The following is a 23652-nucleotide window of genomic DNA, read 5'->3' on the forward strand; positions in this document are numbered from 1 at the left end:
AGTACCACTTCTCTTAAAGGGCCCTGGGGGGAGGCGCCCACTGCACTTGCCCTCATAGAGATTTATTGTTTTTGGGCAGCAGATCCTTGTTTACACAGCACGATCTGCTGCCCAGAAACAATGACTGAGGAGTCTGCACCAAAGATCATTTCACCCGATGAACAAGTGTTTTGCAGGGTTGCCAACCAGAATTTTTTTTTTTTTTCTGGACAACTTATCCGAAAATCACGGACAGCTAACATTTTTATGGAAAAATTGGAAAGCTATAATGAATGATAAATATTCTAAGTAATACATGTCTATAGCTCAATATACTGATAAGATCTCATTACTGTAAAATGATGATAATTGCCACCAAAATAATCTAGTCATGTACGACCAGCCTCAAAAAATCATGGACACATCTATTTATTTTGACGGACATGGAGAAAAAGTCACCTATTTTTACGCACTGTCCAGAAATTTCTGGACGGTTGGCAACTCTGGTCTTCTCCACCATCGGGGGCAGAAGGTGGTAAGTCAGGAGCTTTTTATAAATATTAGATTTTCTGCCAGTCCATCCGGGTTTCGCCAGCAATACTCTAATGTGTATTGAGCCTTAACATGACACTTGGGCCGTACATAACTTGTGCCAACCACTACCCCAGCAGTGAGAATTAACCGCCCACAAAACAATGTAATTAAACATACATGAAAGAGCATGTGACAAATATACATGGCGGCAAAAATGATTTACCCCAGTGGACTCCTGGCACACCTCACTTTGGTAAGTTTGGTGGTATGCTATCTACAGTATTTTTTTCAACACTTTTGTACTGACCATGCATATACAGTATGTGTGTTATATATTAGAGCATGTTTTAGTGTGTTGTTTTATGTTTCTTATGTTTGTAGTGTTACATTGATGGTCCATTTGGAACTCCAAGCCGAAGGATCTTCACCTCAGACCATGCAGTGTTGATTGGAGCGGGGATAGGCATAACTCCATTTGCTTCAATTCTACAAAGCATCATGTACAGGTTCATATGCAGTAAAGGAGTACTTATAAAAAAAATTAGATACAGCCTAAAGGGGTATTCCCATCTCAGACAATGGGGGCATATCGCTAGGATATGCCCCCATTGTCTGATAGGTGCGGGTCCCACCTCGTAAACTGAGATGGCAAAGTGAAGGAGGGCGCACCGCACATGCGTACCCACCCTCCATTAATTTCTATGCGGCTGCCAAAAATAGCAGAGTGCTGGCTCGGCTGTTTTCATCAGCCCCATAGAAATGAATGAGAGAATACTGCACTAGCGCAGCCACCAATTCCATTCACTTAAAGGGATTCTGTCATGAGATTTTAGCCCTATAAGCTAAACATATGCCCATGTCCGTACTAATAACATGAATCCTAAACTGGCCTTATTAAACCTGCTTATGGCTCTATCAGCCCAAAAAACAGGTTTTTATAACTGGTCACTCGCCTACCTAAGGTGCCCAAGGGGACGTCAGTTAATACAGGGTGCCCGGCTGTCTGGTGCCCAGCGCCTCCTTCCCAGTCTTAATCGCCACCCTCCCTGTCTACAGTGCCGCCTTTCTCACCTCAGAGCCGCCTCCGCCAGATTCGGCGCCTGCGCACTATGCTCAGCCTGATATGCCGCGGACTCCTGGCAGTGGATTCGTTGATCGAAGTGCGCATGCGCACCAGGTTTAATAAGGCCAGCAGGTTTAATAAGGCGAGTTTAGGATTCATGTCATTAGTACGGACATGGGCATATGTTTAGCTTATAGGGCTAAAATCTCATGACAGAATCCCTTTAAATGGGGCTGATGCTAATAACCCAGCCAGTTTTAAGCAATTTTCGGCGGCCCCATAAAATGAAAGGAGGGCGGCTGTGCATGCACAGCGTGTCCTGCTTCACTTTACCGGCTCAGTTTACAAGATAGGTGCAGGTCCCAGAGATGGGACCCATACCTACCAGACAATGGGGGCATACACTCACCTAAAGAATTATTAGGAACACCATACTAATACGGTGTTGGACCCCCTTTTGCCTTCAGAACTGCCTTAATTCTACGTGGCATTGATTCAACAAGGTGCTGATAGCATTCTTTAGAAATGTTGGCCCATATTGATAGGATAGCATCTTGCAGTTGATGGAGATTTGAGGGATGCACATTCAGGGCACGAAGCTCCCGTTCCACCACATCCCAAAGATGCTCTATTGGGTTGAGATCTGGTGACTCTGGGGGCCATTTTAGTACAGTGAACTCATTGTCATGTTCAAGAAACCAATTTGAAATGATTCGAGCTTTGTGACATGGTGCATTATCCTGCTGGAAGTAGCCATCAGAGGATGGATACATGTTCTCATTCTGTTTACGCCAAATTCGGACTCTACCATTTGAATGTCTCAACAAAAATCGAGACTCATCAGACCAGGCAACATTTTTCTAGTCTTCAACAGTCCAATTTTGGTGAGCTCGTGCAAATTGTAGCCTCTTTTTCCTATTTGTAGTGGAGATGAGTGGTACCCGGTGGGGTCTTCTGCTGTTGTAGCCCATCCGCCTCAAGGTTGTGCGTGTTGTGGCTTCACAAATGCTTTGCTGCATACCTCGGTTGTAACGAGTGGTTATTTCAGTCAACTTTGCTCTTCTATCAGCTTGAATCAGTCGGCCCATTCTCCTCTGACCTCTAGCATCCACAAGGCATTTTTGCCTACAGGACTGCCGCATACTGGATGTTTTTCCCTTTTCACACCATTCTTTGTAAACCCTAGAAATGGTTGTGTGTGAAAATCCCAGTAACTGAGCAGATTGTGAAATACTCAGACTGGCCCGTCTGGCACCAACAACCATGCCACGCTCAAAATTGCTTAAATCACCTTTCTTTCTCATTCTGACATTCAGTTTGGATTTCAGGCGATTGTCTTGACCAGGACCACACCCCTAAATGCATTGAAGCAACTGCCATGTGATTGGTTGACTAGATAATTGCATTAATGAGAAATAGAACAGGTGTTCCTAATAATTCTTTAGGTGAGTGTATACTAGCGATATGCCCCCATTGTTTGAGAAGGGAATACCCCTTTAATTCTACCGCATAACTCCACAACTAATTCTGATTATGGTATTTTATTCCTGATGAAACTAAACAAATGTGTTTTCATTCTCTGATAACATGATAATAAGTCATTGGGGGTTATTTATCAAAGAACAGCGTTTTATGTCGGTCTTTGATGTCCACTGCACTGCCAGAGTATTTACTTAATTTATGATGAGCCACAGGGGGTTTGTAACTTCTTTATGCCAGTTTCTATAATAAATTACCCCCAATAAGTGGAGACTATGGAGGAGGGACTTTATCATGGAGGTAATATTTGAAGTCAAACGGCACACATTGTTTGTTAAATTTGTCTCATCTTTAAACCTAACACTTTTGTCTACAAATGCCACTCCAGTTTTCTGGACCACCCCCTTATTGGAGTTGCTTTTTTTTTTTAAGTCAGAAAAAGTACAAAAACAGTTATATACACTGCTCAAAAAAATAAAGGGAACACTTAAACAACACAATGTAACTCCAAGTCAATCACACTTCTGTGAAATCAAACTGTCCACTTAGGAAGCAACACTGAGTGACAATCAATTTCACATGCTGTTGTGCAAATGGGATAGACAACAGGTGGAAATTATAGGCAATTAGCAAGACACCCCCAATAAAGGAGTGGTTCTGCAGGTGGTGACCTGACCACTTCTCAGTTCCTATGCTTCCTGGCTGATGTTTTGGTCACTTTTGAATGCTGCCGGTGCTTTCACTCTAGTGGTAGCATGAGACGGACTCTACAACCCACACAAGTGGCTCAGGTAGTGCAGCTTATCCAGGATGGCACATCAATGCGAGCTGTGGCAAGAAGGTTTGCTGTGTCTGTCAGCGTAGTGTCCAGAGCATGGAGGCGCTACCAGGAGACAGGCCAGTACATCAGGAGACGTGGAGGAGGCTGTAGGAGGGCAACAACCCAGCAGCAGGACCGCTACCTCCGCCTTTGTGCAAGGAGGAACAGGAGGAGCACTGCCAGAGGCCTGCAAAATGACCTCCAGCAGGCCACAAATGTGCATGTGTCTGCTCAAACGGTCAGAAACAGACTCCATGAGGGTGATATGAGGGCCCGACGTCCACAGGTGGGGGTTGTGCTTACAGCCCAACACCGTGCAGGACGTTTGGCATTTGCCAGAAAACACCAAGATTGGCAAATTCGCCACTGGCGCCCTGTGCTCTTCACAGATGAAAGCAGGTTCACACTGAGCACATGTGACAGACGTGACAGAGTCTGGAGACGCCGTGGAGAACGTTCTGCTGCCTGCAACATCCTCCAGCATGACCGGTTTGGCATTAGATCAGTAATGGTGTGGGATGGCATTTCTTTGGAGGGCCGCACAGCCCTCCATATGCTCGACAGAGGTAGCCTAACTGCCATTAGGTACCGAGATGAGATCCTCAGACCCCTTGTGAGACCATATGCTGGTGCGGTTGGCCCTGGGTTCCTCCTAATGCAAGACAATGCTAGACCTCATGTGGCTGGAGTGTGTCAGCAGTTCCTGCAATACGAAGGCATTGATGCTATGGACTGGCCCGCCCGTTCCCCAGACCTGAATCCAATTGAGCACATCTGGGACATCACGTCTCGCTCTATCCACCAACGTCACGTTGCACCACAGACTGTCCAGGAGTTGGCAGATGCTTTAGTCCAGGTCTGGGAGGAGATCCCTCAGGAGACCATCCGCCACCTCATCAGGAGCATGCACAGGCGTTGTAGGGAGGTCATACAGGCACGTGGAGGCCACACACACTACTGAGTCTCATTTTGACTTGTTTTAAGGACATTACATCAAAGTTGGATCAGCCTGTAGTGTGTTTTTCCACTTTAATTTTGAGGGTGACTCCAAATACAGACCTCCATGGGTTAAAAAATTTGATTTCCATTTATTTTTTTTGTGTGATTTTGTTGTCAGCACATTCAACTATGTAAAGAACAAAGTATTTCAGAAGAATATTTAATTAATTCAGATCTAGGATGTGTTATTTTTGTGGTCCCTTTATTTTTTTGAGCAGTGTATCATTAACAGCTAATCATGCTCACTTTTCAAAACTGGAGTGAGTGGTGTGAAAATACAAAAAGTCACAAAAATTTCAGGCAAGTATTCTCAAAAAGTCACAAAAGCCCTATTTTGCAACATTTTGAAGACAGCCAAAGGAGTGCACCCATCTAACCAGCCATTAAAAAAAAGCTACAGTGGTGGAAAATGGTCTTTTAGGGGTTAAAATAAATAAAATGATTACTCAACTCACGCTCCTTTCTTGATGCTGAAGGAGAGCATGGTGACATCACATCGGGACAGCAGGCCCTTTACCTTCAAGAGAGGAAAGACTGCCTCTGCACGTGCTAGCGTTGAGGTTTTCAACAACAAAAAAATGTGCACATTATTACTGCTGGGGGCACACTATGGAGTGTTGTGCAGCCTGTCTGTATTGATGACCTATCCTCAGTATAGGGCATCAATATCTAATTGGCGTGGGCCCCCGCCCCCCGAAAAACAAGCTTCAATGGAGTGAGTCCTTGTAATTACACTATGCCACTGCTACAAGGGAGACGGCGCATAGTGTAATGAAGAGGAAGCAGCTGATCGGCGGGGTGCCGGGTGTCAGACCCATGCTTATCAGATATTGATAACCTATCCTGAGGATAGGTCATCAATATAAACAGGCTGAACAACCCCTTTAATGCTGGAGGCCACTCTGGGGCCTGGGGGACATTATTACTGTAAGGGCCACAAAATCGTGATTTCTGCAAATGTCTATACTGTTTTCTAATATTTCTGATCTGGCAGATACCGAATGAGAAAACAGAATTGCCCCAACTGCAAGTACTCATGGTGTGAAACATTGAAAGACAATGAAATGAAGCTCAGAAAGGTGGGGGAAGACATAAAATAAGTGCAAACCCAGCTATAGTGCAATAAATGAGACACCAACTGTCCATATGCCTCCCTGTACTAGTTCACACTCTGGAGGACAAGATGTATTATATGGTGCTATTATACCAATGTATTTAACACATACAACTTGTAGATACCATGTTCTAATAATAATACTAATTAACTTTATTTATATATAGCGCCGCCATATTCCGCAGCGCTTTACAATTCAGAGGGTGCACATTTTCATATTTAATATACACTTATATACAACAGGAAAGCACACAAATCCTCACGGCACGTCATTAAATATTATGTCATGTTTGGTAGGTGGATTTCATCTGGATTAACAGAGACCAGAAATTTTTTGAATGGTTTGTCAGCCTGCTAACTAAGCTTGAGCTGGACCAAGCAGATGAGGAGCCTGAGGGTAAGCATTTCGATCTAGGACTGAATGTATGAGGAAGACCTGGATTGCCTATGTAAGGCCTCCTGCACAAGAAACGTGTGCACCTCGTGGACGTGCTGCGGCCCGCAAAATGCGGGCCGCAATGCACGAATACAGTCCATGGGGCAGCCGCAGTGGATCGCGGACCCATTCACTTTAATGGGTCCGCGATCCGGCCGTTCCACAAAAAGATAGGACATGTTCTATCTTTTTGCGGAACGGAAGTACGGGACGAAACGCCACGGAAGCACTCCGTAGGGTTCCGTTTCGTGCTTCCGTTCCGCACCATTCCGCATCTCCGGATTTGCGGACCCATCCGTGATGCAGAATGCCCACGGAACGGCACCCGTGTATTGCGGATCCGCAAATGCAGACCGCAATACGGCAATTTGGTCAATTTGGTCAATTTGATTATAATTACAGTAGTTTTTTATATCATTTAAAAAGTTTAATTCATTTTTGCATGTCCCTATGATTTAAAGCAGTATTCATGGTCTTACATTGGGTATTATAAAAAACTTTGTCCTATTGTTGTCTGTTTTGTGGACAAGAATATGCATTTCTAACAGTGGGTGGGATGTGCTGATCCGCAAAATGTGGAACGACATGGCTGGTGTTTTGCAGATCCACAATTTGCAGACTGCAAAGTGGATATGGTCTTGTGAATACCCCCTTAGTGCATAGCTATTTACTGTACCCATATAATAGAATGGGAGCTGTATAAATCTGCATACACTCTTCACCTAATAGAGGCAGTTGCAGACAGCCACAATTTTATAATATATCATGTATTATATATGTAAGAAGAAAAGCGGGATTTGGCTTCATATAATACTCCAAGCCAGGGATGGCCAACCTGCGGCTCTCCAGCTGTTGCAAAACTACAACTCCCAGCATGCCCAGACAGCTTACAGCTATCAGTCTACAGCATGGTGGGAATTGTAGTTTTACAACAGCTGGAGAGCCACAGGTTGGCCAGCCCTGCTCTAAGCCATAGGCAGTGCCCAATTGCTAAATTATCAGTTCTTTCATGGGCCTTATAATGTTTGTCTGCCCAAAATGAAAACTGAATTACAGGGAGGGTGTGTAAACAAAAAAATAAAAAACACTAATCTTTTAAAAGTCTTGCCGTTCTAGCACCAAAACTTCTGTTTCCACCTGCCACATGCCGTTCTTGCACAAATAACCACTTTGGCCAGTGATTGACTGTATCAGGTGAAAGAAATGCTGTTACTTAGGCCCCTTTCACACGGGCGAGTATTCCGCGCGGATGCGTGAGTTGAACGCATTGCACCCGCACTGAATCCCGACCCATTCATTTCTATGGGGCTGTTCACATGAGCGGTGATTTTCACGCATCACTTGTGCGTTGCGTGAAAATCGCAGCATGCTCTATTTTGTGCGTTTTTCATGTAACGCAGGCCCCATAGAAATGAATGGGGTTGCGTGAAAATCGCAAGCATCCGCAAGCAAGTGCGGATGCGGTGCGATTTTCACGCACGGTTGCTATGAGACGATCGGGGTGGAGACCCGATCATTATTATTTTCCCTTATAACATGGTTATAAGGGAAAATAATAGCATTCTGAATACAGAATGCATAGTAAAATAGCGCTTAAGGGGTTAAAAAATAATAATAATATTTTAACTCACCTCAATCCACTTGATCGCGGAGCTGGCATCTCTTCTGACTTCTTTATTTGCTGTGTGCAACAACAGGACCTGTGGTGACATCACTCCGGTCATCACATGATCCATCACATGATCTTTTACCATGGTGATGGATCATGTGATGACTGGAGTGACGTCACCACAGGTCCTGTTGTTGCACACAGCAAAGAAAGAAGTCAGAAGAGATGCCGGCTCCGCGATCAAGTGGATTAAGATGAGTTTAAAAAAAAATTAACCCCTCAAGCGCTATTTTACTATGCATTCTGTATTCAGAATGCTATTATTTTCCCTTATAACCATGTTATAAGGGAAAATAATACAATCTACAGAACACCGATCCCAAGCCCGAACTTCTGTGAAGAAGTTCGGGTTTGGGTACCAAACATGCCGATTTTTCTCACGCGAGTGCAAAACGTATTACAATGTTTTGCACTCGCGCGGAAAAATCGCGCATGTTCCCGCAACGCACCCGCACATTTTCCCGCAACGCCCGTCTGAAATAGACCTTATAGTCTGGTGGAGATTAGAAACCAGGGGGAAGGCAGCTGCAAATGGTGTAGCAAACATATGGATTACTGCAAGCTCCATTAGGGTGAATGGAACTGATTTTCAGTCGCAGAATTTTCTGCCACAAAATCTGCTGCCTGTGAAGGCATCTTTAACCCCTTAAGGACTCAGCCCTATTTCACCTTAAGGACTTGGCCATTTTTTGCAAGTCTGACCAGTGTCACTTTAAGTGCTGATAACTTTAAAACGCTTTTACTTACCCAGGCCATTCTGAGATTGTTTTTTCGTCACATATTGTACTTCATGACACTGCTAAAATTGGGTCAAAAAAAGTTAATTTTTTTGCATAAAAAAATACCAAATTTACCAAAAATTTAGAAAAATTTGCAAATGTCCAAGTTTCAAGTTCTCTACTTCTATAATACATAGTAATACCTCCAAAAATAGTTATTCCTTTACATTCCCCATATGTCTACTTCATGTTTGGATCATTTTGGGAATGATATTTTATTTTTTGGGAATATTACAAGGCTTAAAATTTTAGAAGCAAATCTTGAAATTTTTCAGAAATTTTCAAAAACCCAATTTTTAGGGACCAGTTCAGGTCTGAAGTCACTTTGCGAGGCTTACATAATAGAAACAACCCATAAATGACCCCATTCTATAAACTACACCCCCTCAAGGTATTCAAAACTGATTTTACAAACTTTGTTAACCCTTTAGGTGTTCCACAAGAATTAATGGAAAATAGAGATACAATTTCAAAATTTCACTTTTTTGGCAGATTTTCCATTTTAATAATTTTTTTCCAGTTACAAAGCAAGGGTTAACAGCCAAACCAAACTCCATATTTATGGCCCTGATTCTGTAGTTTACAGAAACACCCCATATGTGTGGTCGTAAACTACTGTACGGGCACACGGCAGGGCGCAGAAGGAAAGGAATGCCATACGGTTTTTGGAAGGCAGATTTTGCTGGACTGTTTTTTTTTACACCATGTCCCATTTGAAGCCCCCCTGATGCACCCCTACAGTAGAAACTCCAAAAAAATGGCCCCATTTTAGAAACTACGGGATAGGGTGGCAGTATTGTTGGTACTAGTTTAGGGTAGATATGATTTTTGGTTGCTCTATATTACACTTTTTGTGAGGCAAGATAACAAGAAATAGCTGTTTTGGCACCGTTTTTATTTTTTGTTATTTACAACATTCATCTGACAGGTTAAATCAGGTGATATTTTTATATACCAGGTTGTCACAGATGCGGCGATACCTAATATGTATACTTTTTATTTTATTTATGTAAGTTTTACACAATGATTTTTTTTAAGCAAAAAAAATCATGTTTTAGTGTCTCCATATTCTGAGAGCCATAGTTTTTTCAGTTTTTGGGCGATTACCTTGGGTAGGGTATGATTTTTGCGGGATGAGATGACGGTTTTTTGGCACTATTTTGGGGTGCGTGTGACTTTTTGATCGCTTTCTATTACACTTTTTGTGATGTAAGGTGACAAAAAATGGTTTATTTAGCACAGTTTTTATTTTTTATTTTTTACGGTGTTCATCTGAGGGGTTAGGTCATGTGATATGTTTATAGAGCCGGTCGATACGGACGCGGCGATACCTAATATGTATACTTTTTTTTTTTTATGTAAGTTTTACACAATGATTTTTTTTAAGCAAAAAAAATCATGTTTTAGTGTCTCCATATTCTGAGAGCCATAGTTTTTTCAGTTTTTGGGCGATTACCTTGGGTAGGGTATGATTTTTGCGGGATGAGATGACGGTTTTATTGGCACTATTTTGGGGTGCGTGTGACTTTTTGATCGCTTTCTATTACACTTTTTGTGATGTAAGGTGACAAAAAATGGTTTATTTAGCACAGTTTTTATTTTTTACGGTGTTCATCTGAAGGGTTAGGTCATGTGATATTTTTATAGAGCCGGTCGATACGAACGCGGCGATACCAAATATGTATACTTTTTTTATTATTTATGTAAGTTTTACACAATAGCAGCTTTTTTTAAAACTAAAAATGTTTTAGTGTCTTCATATTCTGAGCCATAGTTTTTTTATTTTTTGGGCGATTGTCTCAGGTAGGGGCTCATTTTTTGCGGGATGAGGTGACCGTTAGATTGGTACTATTTTGGTGGGCAAACGCCTTTTTGATCGCTTGCTGTTGTACTTTTTGTGATGTAAGGTGACAAAAAAATTGTTTACTTAGCACAGTTTTTTTTTTTTATGGTGTTCATCTGAGGGGTTAGGTCATGTGATATGTTTATAGAGCCAGTCGATACGGACGCGGCGATACCTAATATGTATACTTCCCCCCCCCCCCTATTTTTTACCAATTTTTTTTCACTTTATTTGGGGAAAATGAAGTTTTTGTTTATTTTTACTTGAAACTTTTAGGTTTTTGGGGGGAAAACTTCATGTTTTCAAATTTTTTTTCACTTGGCCGCCGCCACCCGCACAATAAAAAGCCGCAAACCGCAGGTCTGAATTGACCTGCGGTTTGCGGCGATCGCCGACATGGGGGGGTCACGGGACCCCCCCACGCATTTAGACGTGGTGCCTGCTCAATGATTTGAGCAGGCACCATGTTCCGATCACCGCCGGTGATCGGAACAACACATGACGTACTGGTACGTCATGGGTCCTTAAGGACTCGAGAAACATGCCGTACGTCATGCATCCCTAAGGGGTTAAAGGGCAAATAAAGTTTATTTTTGTTCTTTTTTTTTTACACACCCTCCTAAATTAATTTTTTTTATTCTGGTTGGACAACCCCTTTAATATCCATGGAAATATAATGCAGGATTTATGTTTGAAAACACCCCACATCTTTCATAGATGCCTCATTGCAGTCCTTTAAGCAGTTTATCCAAAATAGGATATTCCCCTTTTTTTGCTCGGTGATAGATATACGGTATTTCAGCTCCCAGTATACAGACAGTACCATTATTCAAGAATAAAATCGTTTGCAATGCACATGTATATTTTCCCCAACGGATGCTTTCAACGAACAGACCCGTTCTCAGCCCCATACTGATCAAGCTGTAAACTGCAGAGCTAAAACAATAGAAGCATAAAAATCTTTATACAGATAGCTTGCCGTGCCATTGTACATATGCCAGTCAGTTACACAGCAACGCGATGCATAAAAAATACTCAAACCAGAGAATGCTATGTACAGTGTAGTCATGACATTGCAACAATGCAAATCTATCAACCTGCTTCCACAGCTCAAAGTATTTCTGACATCTATGCAATGTCACGCATTGTAATACGTGCAAAATAAGCTTCTTCTTAATACCGTATATGATGGTACAGGATTGTCTTACTGGAGTTGGATCTGGAACACTGCCAGGTTGCTGAAATGTTGCGAATGCTATATCTGGGTCCTTATTTGGAAAGCATACCGTATACCCAGTTCTTTTTTACAGGCAGATTTCTAGAGATGCATATGTACATGACGTCAGCTCTCGGCAAGAATGACATGAAAGCCATTGGACTCCAGATGGCACTGGACCTTCTCGCCAAAAAAGAAGAAAGAGACTCTATCACAGGGCTAAAGACCCGAACCCAGCCAGGGCGTCCAGACTGGAATAAGGTCACATTTACTTCTTTTGTCCTTCTTTACTTCGTCTTTCTTGTTATTACAATACATATATTTTATTATGTTTAGGTTTTCCAGAAAATAGAACAGGAGAATAAGGGGAAAGTGCAGGTCTTCTTCTGTGGATCTCCGGCCCTGGCTAAAGTCATCAAAGCGCATTGTGAGCAGTTCAGCTTTAAATTTTTCAAAGAGAATTTTTAGAACTTGGCATTTTATAACTCAAAATAAACGGACCACTATGAGTACTGAATTCTTGTGAAATGTGAATGTGTGATAGATATGCATGGGCTGAAGAAGGGGGATTTCTGCAGTGCATAAATACAGCTGTAATCACCGATTGTCACCTAGCTGTGATATCCTGGCCAAACGGAATTTGATCTACTGCCGGCAAAACCATGATTTAGGTGTCTGCACCAACGGTCCTGTTACCTGATGTATGACGTAGCGTTAGCGATTTAAAGTCATGCTTTCTCAGTAAATGTCTTTTAAAAGGATTACAGGAACATTCTGGAAGTGGTGGTGTCTTAGTATGGGGGAAAGGGGGGCATGTCAGGTTTATAGACACCCCTCAATGTATGGGACCCTAACAGCTGAGGGGTTCAAAGACAATGTATGCCAACAAAGCTGCCATAAAGGATCAATATCTGGATATGATATCAGGTGCTTGGAGTGGCCAGTCCTACACCCTATTATACATGATTTGCACTTGGGCAATGTCTTTGAGAATTTCTGCTAGGATTGTCTTCAGACAATTACATTTTATACTTTTATTCCCTTAGTAGCTGTATTTTAATTGCCACTATGATCCCAAAAATGCTATCAAATATTAACAGCCTTCCATCAGCCTCAGATCAGACTCTCAAGTCAAGTCAAGTCATTTTGCGTGCCTACGTGTACTATGTCCTGGCACTGTTCGCAGTGCACAGCGGGACCTGGAGGAAAACCAGGGAAGAGTAATACAGCCAGCGTAGCCCTGCTCTCACTTTCCCGTGCCTCCCCCATGGTAATAACTGCTTCCATAATGGAAATAGTCATACTATATATATACTCTTATTTATTTATATTTTTTACAAAAAAATTTGTTTTGTTTTTCAAGTCACTGCATGTATTCTACTTCCTGTCCTGGTTCTTTAACTTTCTCTTTGATTGGACCTTAAGCACAACCTCACTTGAGGTTCGACTTTAACCCCTTGAGTACCGAGCCACTTTTCACCTTAAATCCCAGGCCTATTTTTGCAAATCTGACATGTGTCACTTTATGTGGTGTGGGGGTTCGCTCTGGTAGGCAGGGTAAGCGGATGCAGTACAGACGCAAAAAAAACTGTTTGTAAAGCAAAACTTCAGTGTTTATTCACACATAAGGCCAAAACATAACGACACTTTTCAGTCTTGGTGTTAGTTCACACAATGGAAAGTCCACAGAACAAAAAATCAGCTTGTTTGTAGTCTCATCTCCATCTCATCTCCAACAGTCCACAGCTGGCTTTAGGGGGCCTGTTTCCCAGCATGCAGCTCTCAGCCCTCCAGCACGGCACAAAGCCTCAGATCCCAAACACAGAGACTGGCAGCGCTCCACTGTCAGAGAGGAGTAATCCACACCCAGCTGACACTGCTGGCTGGGTTTTATATAGGCCAGTCAACAACCGGCCTGGAACGTGGGGAGTAGTCACCCACCCAGCACTTTTGACTACTCCCAGTAAGAGCTGTGTTGTGCGGTTCCGAAATTTTCACCGGAGACATTGAGGTCTGCCAATTCAGGGCCTGGCGGCAAATCCTCCACGTCTCCCACCATTACACTCAGAGGTGTTGTCTTCCCCTCTTCCACCAAAGTGGTGGTCACCCCTACCGCTGGCACTTCGGTCTCAGGTTCCCAGGGTTCCAGTTTCCCCCCTGAGCAAGGCCACTCTACTGGGGTTACACCTGTCTCATGGGTATTGGTAACTTTCGTATCAGGCCACAGTGCCGGGAAACCCGGGAAGTCTCTCCCAATTATAAGTTCATAATGTAAATTGGTAGCGACGGTCACCTCGTTAGTCCACCTGCTGGCCACTGTGGACAGAGACACCAGGGCGGTGGGATAGTCCTTTAGGTCTCCATGGATGCACACAACCCTGACTTTTCGGCCAGTATACTCGGCGGGCAACACCAGGGCAGCTCTTACCAGGGACACCAGACTCCATGAGTCCAGCAGAGCCACCGCCAGAGTGTCTCCCACTTCCACCTGGCACAGGTGGCTATTGTCTATAGTCTCGGGGGTACCTGTTGCACACAGCTTCCTGGCATACAATGAGTGGCGGTCGCCATAGTTAGTATCCATGGGTTCGCCCCGATGGGGACAGTCGGCCCTTATGTGGCCAGGCTCCTGACACCGCCAGCAGACCATCGAAGCTGGGTCTGCAGGGGGTACATCCTGGGTGGGTTTTCCTGGCACCAGCTGCTGGCTCTGGGGTGGAGATCTCCGGGGTTTGACTGCCCCCCTCCCAAAAGAATTCCCCTGTAGATTCCTGGTAGCCTCATAGCACTCCACCAGGTCGACCATCTCAAGGGCATTACCAGGAGACACCTGGCCGATCCAGTGCTGGAGAGGGTATGACAAAGCCAACAGACAGTTCAGCATAGCAGTGGAACTCAGCACGACAGGCTGCAGCCATTTTTGCAACTGGTGTAACAGATCATAATACTGAGGTCTTGCGGGTTCAGCTGGGTTAAACTCCCACTGATTCACCCGCTGGGCCCGGACCAATACATTCACTGCCAGTCTTGCCAGAATCTCACCCTTTACTGTCGTGTAATCGGCCGCTTGATCATCCGGTAAGTCGAAAAACACCTGCTGAGGTCCGGATGCCAGGAACGGATCGACGACCTCAGCCCATTGATCTCGGGGTAGCTTCTCCATCATGGCCACCTTTTCGAACACCGCCAGATAGGTCTCGACGTCGTCCAAGGGGGTCATCTTAGGGATCGCCGCACGGACCGCTTTCCGGGCATCGTGGACATTCTGGGACACTCCTGCCGCTTGTAAAGCCATCACATGCTGCAAAAGCAGCTGGTTGGTTTCCTGCTGCTGCTTATTAGCCTCCCGCTGCTTCAATTTAGCCTCCACGAGGGCTTTCACGACAGCTTCCATTTTGTCCAGGGACACGGGTTGTAATCTCGCTGGTTTGATGTAAGACATGCAACCGTGCCCAAAAAACAAAAATTTTTCGGCCTTCATGCACTTGCCCGCATCCTCCATCAATTGTGGGGATTCGCTCTGGTAGGCAGGGTAAGCAGACGCAGTACAGAGACAAAAAAAACTGTTTGTAAAGCAAAACTTCAGTGTTTATTCACACATGAGGCCAAAACATAACAACACTTTTCAGTCTTGGTGTTAGTTCGCACAATGGAAAGTCCACAGAAAAAAAAAATCACCTTGTTTGCAGTTTTATCTCCAGCGGTCCACAGCGGGCTTTAGGGGGCCTGTTTCCCAGCGTGCGGCTCTCAGCCCTCCAGCACGGTACAAAGCTTTAGATCCTAAACACAGAGACTGACAGCGCTCCACTGTCAGAGAGGAGTAATCCACACCCAGCTGACACCGCTGGCTGGGTTTGATATAGGCCCGTCAACAACCGGCCTGGAACGTGGGGAGTAGTCACCCACCCAGCACTTTTTACTACTCCCAGTAAGAGCTGTCCCGGATCAGCTATACAACCATACTGCAATAACAAAAGTGTTAATCAGCACTAGCTGCCGCTGACACCTGAAGTTACCAGCTCTTATTTCACCGAGTCCAGGAACCTCGTTGACACATACCTTCCGTCAACGACCGACCCTTGCGCCTTCCTACATACCTCCCCCCTTTGTTCAACCCTGAGGGGGCGAACACTTGCCAGACAGTGTATCCGGGACAGGGCATCCGCGTTTCCCTGTAAGCGGCCTACCCTGTGTTCCACTGAGAACTTGAAGTTCTGTAATGACAAGAACCATCTGGTGACCCGAACATTCCTCTCTTTGGCCTGGCTCATCCACTTGAGAGGGGAGTGGTCGGTGACCAGACGGAACTTTCTCCACAACAGATAATAGCGGAGAGACTCGAGTGCCCATTTGATGGCCAGGCACTCTCTCTCTCCACTATACTGTACCTAGTCTCGACTGGGGTGAGTTTGCGGCTCAGGAAAACAACTGGATGTTCCTCCCCACTGCTGGCTGGGTTTTATATAGGCCAGTCAACACCCGGGCAGTCAACACATCGTACTTCATGCTAGAGATACATTTTCAAGAACATTTCCAAAACCATTTTTTTAAGCACCAGTTCAGTTATAAAGTGATTTTGAGGGGCTTACGTAATGAAAAACCACCCATAAATGACCGCATTTTAGAAACTAAACCCCTCAAGTGATTCAAAACTGATGTTACAAACTTTAATAATCCTATGGGTCGACATAGGATCTGTTTTCCCCAATATTGAAATCGACTACTGGACGGGGATCTGTTTTCAGATTGCCCTGACATGTAAAATCTATATATGCAGAGAAGAAACTGATCCACCGACATATATAATTTTTAAACCATTGATGTATATCTATCCAGTGGCGTCGCCAGGGGGGGGCCAGAGGGGGCCACAGCCCCCCCTACATCATGCTGTGCCCCCCCATGTGCCCCCCCAACTAAAATGCAGACCCCCCCCCCCCCCCCAAGTGAGCCGCCGCTGCCAGGCACAGGGAGATGAGCGCTTTCATTGCGCTCATCTCCATTGTAAACTGCCTGTGCCAGCGGAGGTGCAGGGGAGGGCGAGGCGTGTACCTTCACCTTCCTCTGATAGGCTGCAGGCAGTGGCTATGGGGCCCCGAAGTGGAGGAGAGGCCCCGCCCCCTATTTGCTCCTGTTTATCTTTCTAAGCTAAAGGACCTTTGATGATGTCATCACAGGTCCTGTAAGGGAACTTCACAGTGTAAAGTGTAGTTCCCAGGTTAGAACAGTGCATCTGCCAGGACCTGTGATGACATCATCTTCAACATCACAGGTCCTGCAGAATCTAGCAGAGGAACTGCACCAAAAATGGTGTAGTTCCTAGGTTTCAAAGGTATATCTGCCAGGACCTGTGATGACATCATCACAGGTCCTTCAACCCCTAACAGCAAGTATTAGAAGTTCACAAGCAGCTCTGCATGGATCCATACAGACTGGAATGGAGTGGTAAGAGGAGGTCCTCCACTTTTCATAATTTACCCCCCCTCCATGCCCTGTTTTTACTCATTGCTCACTCATGTATAATACTTCAGACAGTTACAGTGACCACTACCTCATGTACCTCACACACACAGCGACCATAATGTATAACTGACCACATATTTCTATAAACAATGCATCTACAGTATTATACCTTGTATGCCTCACATCAATACACTGCTCTGTGTGTAATATATATATATATATATGATACACACACACATACATGCACACACACACTGCATATATTACACAGTATTATACATGCAATATGTACAGATATATAGTATATACCGCAGTGCACTGATATTTGAGGTACAAGGTATAATAGATGCTGTGTGTACAGATATCAGTACACTGCTGTATATACTATATATGTGAGGCACGAGGTATAATAGATGCAGTGTGTACAGGTATATAGTATATACAGCGGTGTACTGATATCTGAGGTACGAGGTGTCAATACACTGCTGTATTTACTATATACCTGTACACACTGCATCTATTATACCTCGTACCTCACATATTACACTACTGTATATACTGTATACCTGTATACACTGCATATATTATACCATGTACCTCACATATCAGTACACTGCTGTATATACTATATACCTGTACACACTGCATCTATTATACCTCGTACCTCACATATCAGTACACTGCTGTATTTACTATATACCTGTACACACTGCATCTATTATACCTCGTACCTCACATATTACACTACTGTATATACTGTATACCTGTATACACTGCATATATTATACCCTGTACCTCACATATCAGTACACTGCTGTATATACTATATACCTGTACACACTGCATCTATTATACCTCGTACCTCACATATCAGAACACTAGGGAATATACTATATACCTGTACACACTGCATATATTATACCGCGTACCTCACATAACTGTACAGTGCTGTATATACTATATATCTGTACACACTGCATCTATTATACCTCTTTTGTGTGCCAGGGCTGTTTTGTAATCCCAATCCGGCCCTGATGGCATAAATTATAAAACGCAGCAGCAAGAATAGTTCATGGAACAAAGGGAGGGGCTATTAAAGGGGAATGGGGGCCCAATTTAGATTCCTGCTATGGGGCCCAGTGATTTTTATGTACCCCCCCTGGCTGCAGGCAGCCTATCAGAGGCCGGCGCAGGCGGCGCGATGACGTCATCGCGCCGCCTGAGCCTTACATTACAGCGTGGGACACAGGAAGAGGCTGCATCGCATCGCTGACACAGAGGTAAGTATAAGTGTTTTTTTTTTTGTTTTTTTTTACAATAGTGTTACTGGCACATTGGGGGGACTTATTACAATACTGGCATGGGGGGGACTTAATACTGGCACATGATGATGGGGGGACTTAATACTGGAACATGGGGGGCTTAATACTGGCACGTGATGGGGGGCTTATTACTGGCACGTGATGGGGGGCTTATTACTGGCACGTGATGGGGGCTTATTACTGGCACGTGATGGGGGCTCTTGTTACTGGCACGTGATCGGGGCTTATTACTGGCACATTGGGGGGCTCTTGTTACTGGCAGTGGCACGTTATTGAGGGCACTTATTACTGGCACATTATTGGTGGGCACTATAGGGGCATCTACTGAGGCCACAAAGAAGGGGTGTTTTATATGGGGGGCTCTGTACAGTAGCATTTTATACTGGGACACATTATGGTGGGTACTATGGAGAAGGGGAGAGAGGAGTACTATGGAGTCATCTACGGGGGGCACTAAGAAGGGGTATTTTATACTTGCAAATTATGGGGGACACTGAGGGCATCTACTGGGGCACGATATATGGGACATTTTATACTGGTACATTATGGGGGGCACTAGCAGGAAGGGGGAGAGGAGCACTATGGAGGCATTTACTGGGGCACTATATAGGGGTATTTTATACTGGCACATTATGGGGGACATTAGCTCAACTGGGGGCATAAGGGGGTATGTTTTGCACATTATAAGGAGAATTATTTCTACTGGGGGGCATTATGGTGGGTTTTATTACTCTCCCATGGTATGACCCCCTAGTAGCAGCACCAGCCTCTCTCTGCTCTACTATCCCTCTGCTCCTTCTCCAAATCCTTATTATGAAATCTTTCTCATTAGGATAAAACACAACATCAGCTCCACCGAGCCCCCGACCAAGTGTTGAAGTGGCGTCCGAGATCCCCAAGGGCCAAGCCAAGTAACTGTAAGTGTTCATGTGAAATATGTTTATTTTATATATGTACACTCCTGTGAGAGGCGGGAGGGAGATCTGTGGATGACACTGTTATGGAGGGGGAAATGGGGATGACACTGTCATGGGGTGGATCTGTGGATGACACATATAGCATAAGACGCTATACGGTATGTGGCATCCACAGATCCCCCCTCTCTATAAAAGTGTCATCCACAGACAGCTGGACTTTTCTTCCCTGTTGCAATTTTAGGTATTGGGTAAAGTATCGCAGCATTTCTAAGCGTACTTGTGTAAATGTATCGTTGTTATAGCTGCCCCCCCTACTTTTGTCCTGGCCCCCAGTGTGCCCCCCCAAAATTTGAAAGCTAGAGACGCCACTGTATCTATCCGGTCTATAACCTATTAAATTTTCCATCTAAATACCCTAGGTAGCGCCTCCTGTGATTGTACGGAGTGACGCACCTCACCTGGCCTTATTAACCGGAATAACTGGTGACTTGTGGGGAGTGGAAACAGCCCACCTCCATCTCGCTACAAGCGCACCAAGGCATCCGCCCCCTCTAACTGTTGGACCTATCAAATACAGAGGAGATTCGTCCGCAACATAGGGGCGGCAATGTTTCAGCGCCGCTCCCGATCATGTGATCCCGGATGGTGACGTGACTATACACGTCATGAGTCACGTGCTTAATTATGTGCTGTTGGGGGTGGAGCCAACTAGACGCGCAAGGCTTAAAAAGGACGCCAGCGCTAGCACTCGTTCCCACTGCCATATGCAGGAGAGGAACGGACCCAGGACGCAAACAACTTGGCAAGCTAAGTAAACTCTGATACACCTACAGAATTGTTTGCTAATTGCTACAGCCGATAACTTAGGCTGAAACAGGCACATATTGATTGTTTTTTTGATTGTGGTCCTGGTATTGGTTGGTCCCCTGATGATCTGGCGTACAGCCAGTGAAACGCGTAGGGACATTCTTTGCTATATATTGGTCTGCCTGCCCTAGTATGTGACTGGTCTATGTTGTTTCCGACGAAGATGGGCAGTCATTGTATAGTCCTGAGGGCCATCTAGGGACAGTCAGAGAGGGGTTCTATTGTAACAGTTAGGACACAGGGACATTTTTAGGGGAAGAGACCCAGCATCCCTCTTATAGTCTATCCCTGTTTTTTCCTAACTCACCCTCTAAATGAGCCAGTGAACACACCTCCTGGCTGCTTAATTAACTCCCTACCAGTTCACTTTGGTTGGCAGTTGAGAGTTACCTCCTAGTGAGGTTTATGCTATACAAAAAACTTTTTGGGCCTTTTATTTTAAACGGTACTAATAAAAGTATGTTTTAAGGTTTCCCATTATTCAATTCATTGTAGTTTTATGTTAATCATTTTTTTTTCTTTTTGCAACACAGCAAGGGTTAACAGCCAAATAAACCTCAATATTCATTACTCTGATTCTGCAGTCGGGAGCACCCTATGGTGTTTGGAGGCAGATTTTGCAAGAATGGTTTTTGGGCACCATTTTCTATTTGAAGAGACCCTGACCTACCCCTACAGTGGAAACCCTCAAAAAGTGACCCCATTTTGGAAACTACACTCCTCACAGAATATATTAAGGGGTAGACTGAGCACCCCATAAGCGTTTTACGGAATTTGGAAACACTTGGCTGTGAAAATGAAAAGTTAAATTTCTTCCAATAAAATTTTTCATTTTCAGAAGGGGTAACAGGAGAAAAACCACCCAATAATTTGTTACCCATTTCCTTCTGAATACGGCAACACCCCATATGTGGTGGTAAGCTGCGGTGGTGGCACATGGCAGGACTCAGAAAGGAAGGAGCACCATATGGCTTTTGCAGCGCAGATTTTGATGGATTGGTTTACGGGTGCCATTGTTTTTTATTTTTTGAGTGATTGTCTTAGGTGGAAGTTCATTTTATGCGGGATGAGGTGACGTTTTCATTGGTACAATTTTAGGGTATATATGACTTTTTGATCACTTGATATTATGCATTTTTTAGGGCGAGGTGGCAAAAAATGACTGTTCTGGCATAGTTTTTATTTATTTTATTTTTACAGAGTTCACCTAACAGAATATATCATATGATATTTTTATAGAGCACGTTGTTGCGGATGCGGCGATACCTAATATGTCTATTATTTGTTATTTTTGTTAAGTTTTACACAGTGAAAGCATTTTTTAAATCATAAAATCTTGTTTTTGTGTTGACATGTTCTGAGAGCATTTATTTTTCTGGCAATTGTCTTAGGTAGGGTCTCATTTTTGCAGGATGAGATGACGGGTTGTTTGGTACCATTTTGGGGTACATACGACTTTTTGATCACTTGCTATTACACTTTTTGTGAGGCAAGGTGACAAAAAATGGCTGTTTTGGCACAGTTTTTATTTTTATTTTTTTACAGCGTTCATCTGACAGAGTACATCATGTGATATTTTTATAGAGCAGGTTGTTACGGATGTGGCAATACCTAATGTCTATTATTCATATTTTTGTTAAGTTTTACACAGTAAAAGCATTTTTGAACGGAATAAAATCTTATTTTTGTGTTGCCATTTTCTGAGAACCATATTTTTTTTATATTTTGGGCGATTGTCTTAGGTAGGGGCTCATTTTTGCAGGATGAAATGACTGTTTGATTGGTACCATTTTGGGGTACATAAAAAAAAAAAAAAAGATCAAAAATGGGCATTAAAAACGGCCAAACGACCAGAAAATGGATGCTCAAATGGTTGAAAAGTGTCCATGAAAAACTGACCGTGTGTCTGTTTTTAACAGCTTTTTTTTTTCACTGTCATGTGCATGTGGCCTTACTCTGTGATATCTAAATTATTATTGTAAGTAGTGAGCTGTCCTGGAATCCCCTAGGCCTGTAGCTGCGGCTGCCGCTTATTGCTTGCTTATTGGCAGACGAGCCTCTAACCACTCTGGTAAATGAACAGGGAAAACCTGAGTACCCCGACAAGTGCTTGTGCCTCTTGCTCTTATCCTCCCAGCGGTCCCCTTTAACGTCTTCATTTAGATAGAAGAACAAGTAACTGCTAACAATCCAATTTACAAAGCATGACTCCTCATTTCATCTGTTTCTTATCTGCTCACACAGGATTGCAAATCTGTCTCTCAAGGATGTCCATAGGCAAGGCAACTTTGTTTATATTAGACAAAAATTAATGTATGAAGGGAAGCCATTTATAAAGACATTTTATTGTCTTTAAAAAGCTCGGCTTTACTCTTAAAGAGACATCTTAGTAATAATGAATATAATTAGTTTAAAGGGTTTAGACTATACTCTTTTATGAAGATAATATATAGGGGGAGGGCTCGCTCGTTCAAGATCTCCATTAGTAAGGGTCCTTTTAAACAGGCCAAGGATCAGGAAACTTAAAGCGGATGAACATTTGTACAAATGATTGTTCCTTATAATTGCCTTAGGTACAGGTGCTGTTGATAAATCCACATTATATCCTTTATGTGTGAACATACCCTAAATTATTTATTTATTTAATGCACTTATATAGCCCTGCTATATTTTCCGCCGAGCTTTACAGACATTATCCAAAGTTTTGCAGGGGAAAAAAAAATCTGACTCACTGAACTTTTGACTTGAAACTCTATACACGTCCATGACAATATTTCTATTTAGGCTGTGCTTCTCCACTCCACCCCTCCCATTAGAAGGTTCTAGTTCAGTTAGAAACTATATATGAGAGCAGTCAGAGCCCCTAGTTGTTTGCATATAGGGACCCTTGTTTAGTAAAGGATACTCTGCCAGACTGTATGAGTGACTATGAGAAGAGCCATAGAAAGCCACAGACCATGTGTCACCAGCCCTTTGACCAGGGAGCCAGCCGGACCTACAGAGAAAAAGGTAAAATAGAGATATTTCTGCCACTTTTGTGTTTTGGACTCACTCCTGATTCTCACTTACAAATACTGATGCCAAATACTGACAGAATGAAACTGGCCTTAGCCACAGCAGAGAGAGCCTGCAAAGAGTGTCCTTCTCTACAGAGA

The 23652-nt window shown here is 43.7% G+C and overlaps 1 protein-coding gene across 1 annotated transcript in view; it reads left to right on the plus strand.

Annotated features, from left to right (window-relative positions):
* The window catches only part of NOX5 (NADPH oxidase 5), a 53903-nt gene extending 41496 nt beyond the window's left edge, over positions 1 to 12407 (plus strand). The window contains exons 12-16 of the mRNA XM_040415648.1: positions 895 to 1019; positions 5869 to 5953; positions 6286 to 6385; positions 12026 to 12192; positions 12268 to 12407. Coding sequence (XP_040271582.1) covers positions 895 to 1019; positions 5869 to 5953; positions 6286 to 6385; positions 12026 to 12192; positions 12268 to 12399 — 609 coding nt within the window. The 3' untranslated portion in view covers positions 12400 to 12407. The remainder of the gene's footprint in view (positions 1 to 894; positions 1020 to 5868; positions 5954 to 6285; positions 6386 to 12025; positions 12193 to 12267) is intronic.
* Positions 12408 to 23652: the final 11245 nt, after the last annotated feature.

Source organism: Bufo bufo, chromosome 1, assembly GCF_905171765.1.
Source record: "Bufo bufo chromosome 1, aBufBuf1.1, whole genome shotgun sequence".
Taxonomy (NCBI): Eukaryota; Metazoa; Chordata; class Amphibia; order Anura; family Bufonidae; genus Bufo; species Bufo bufo.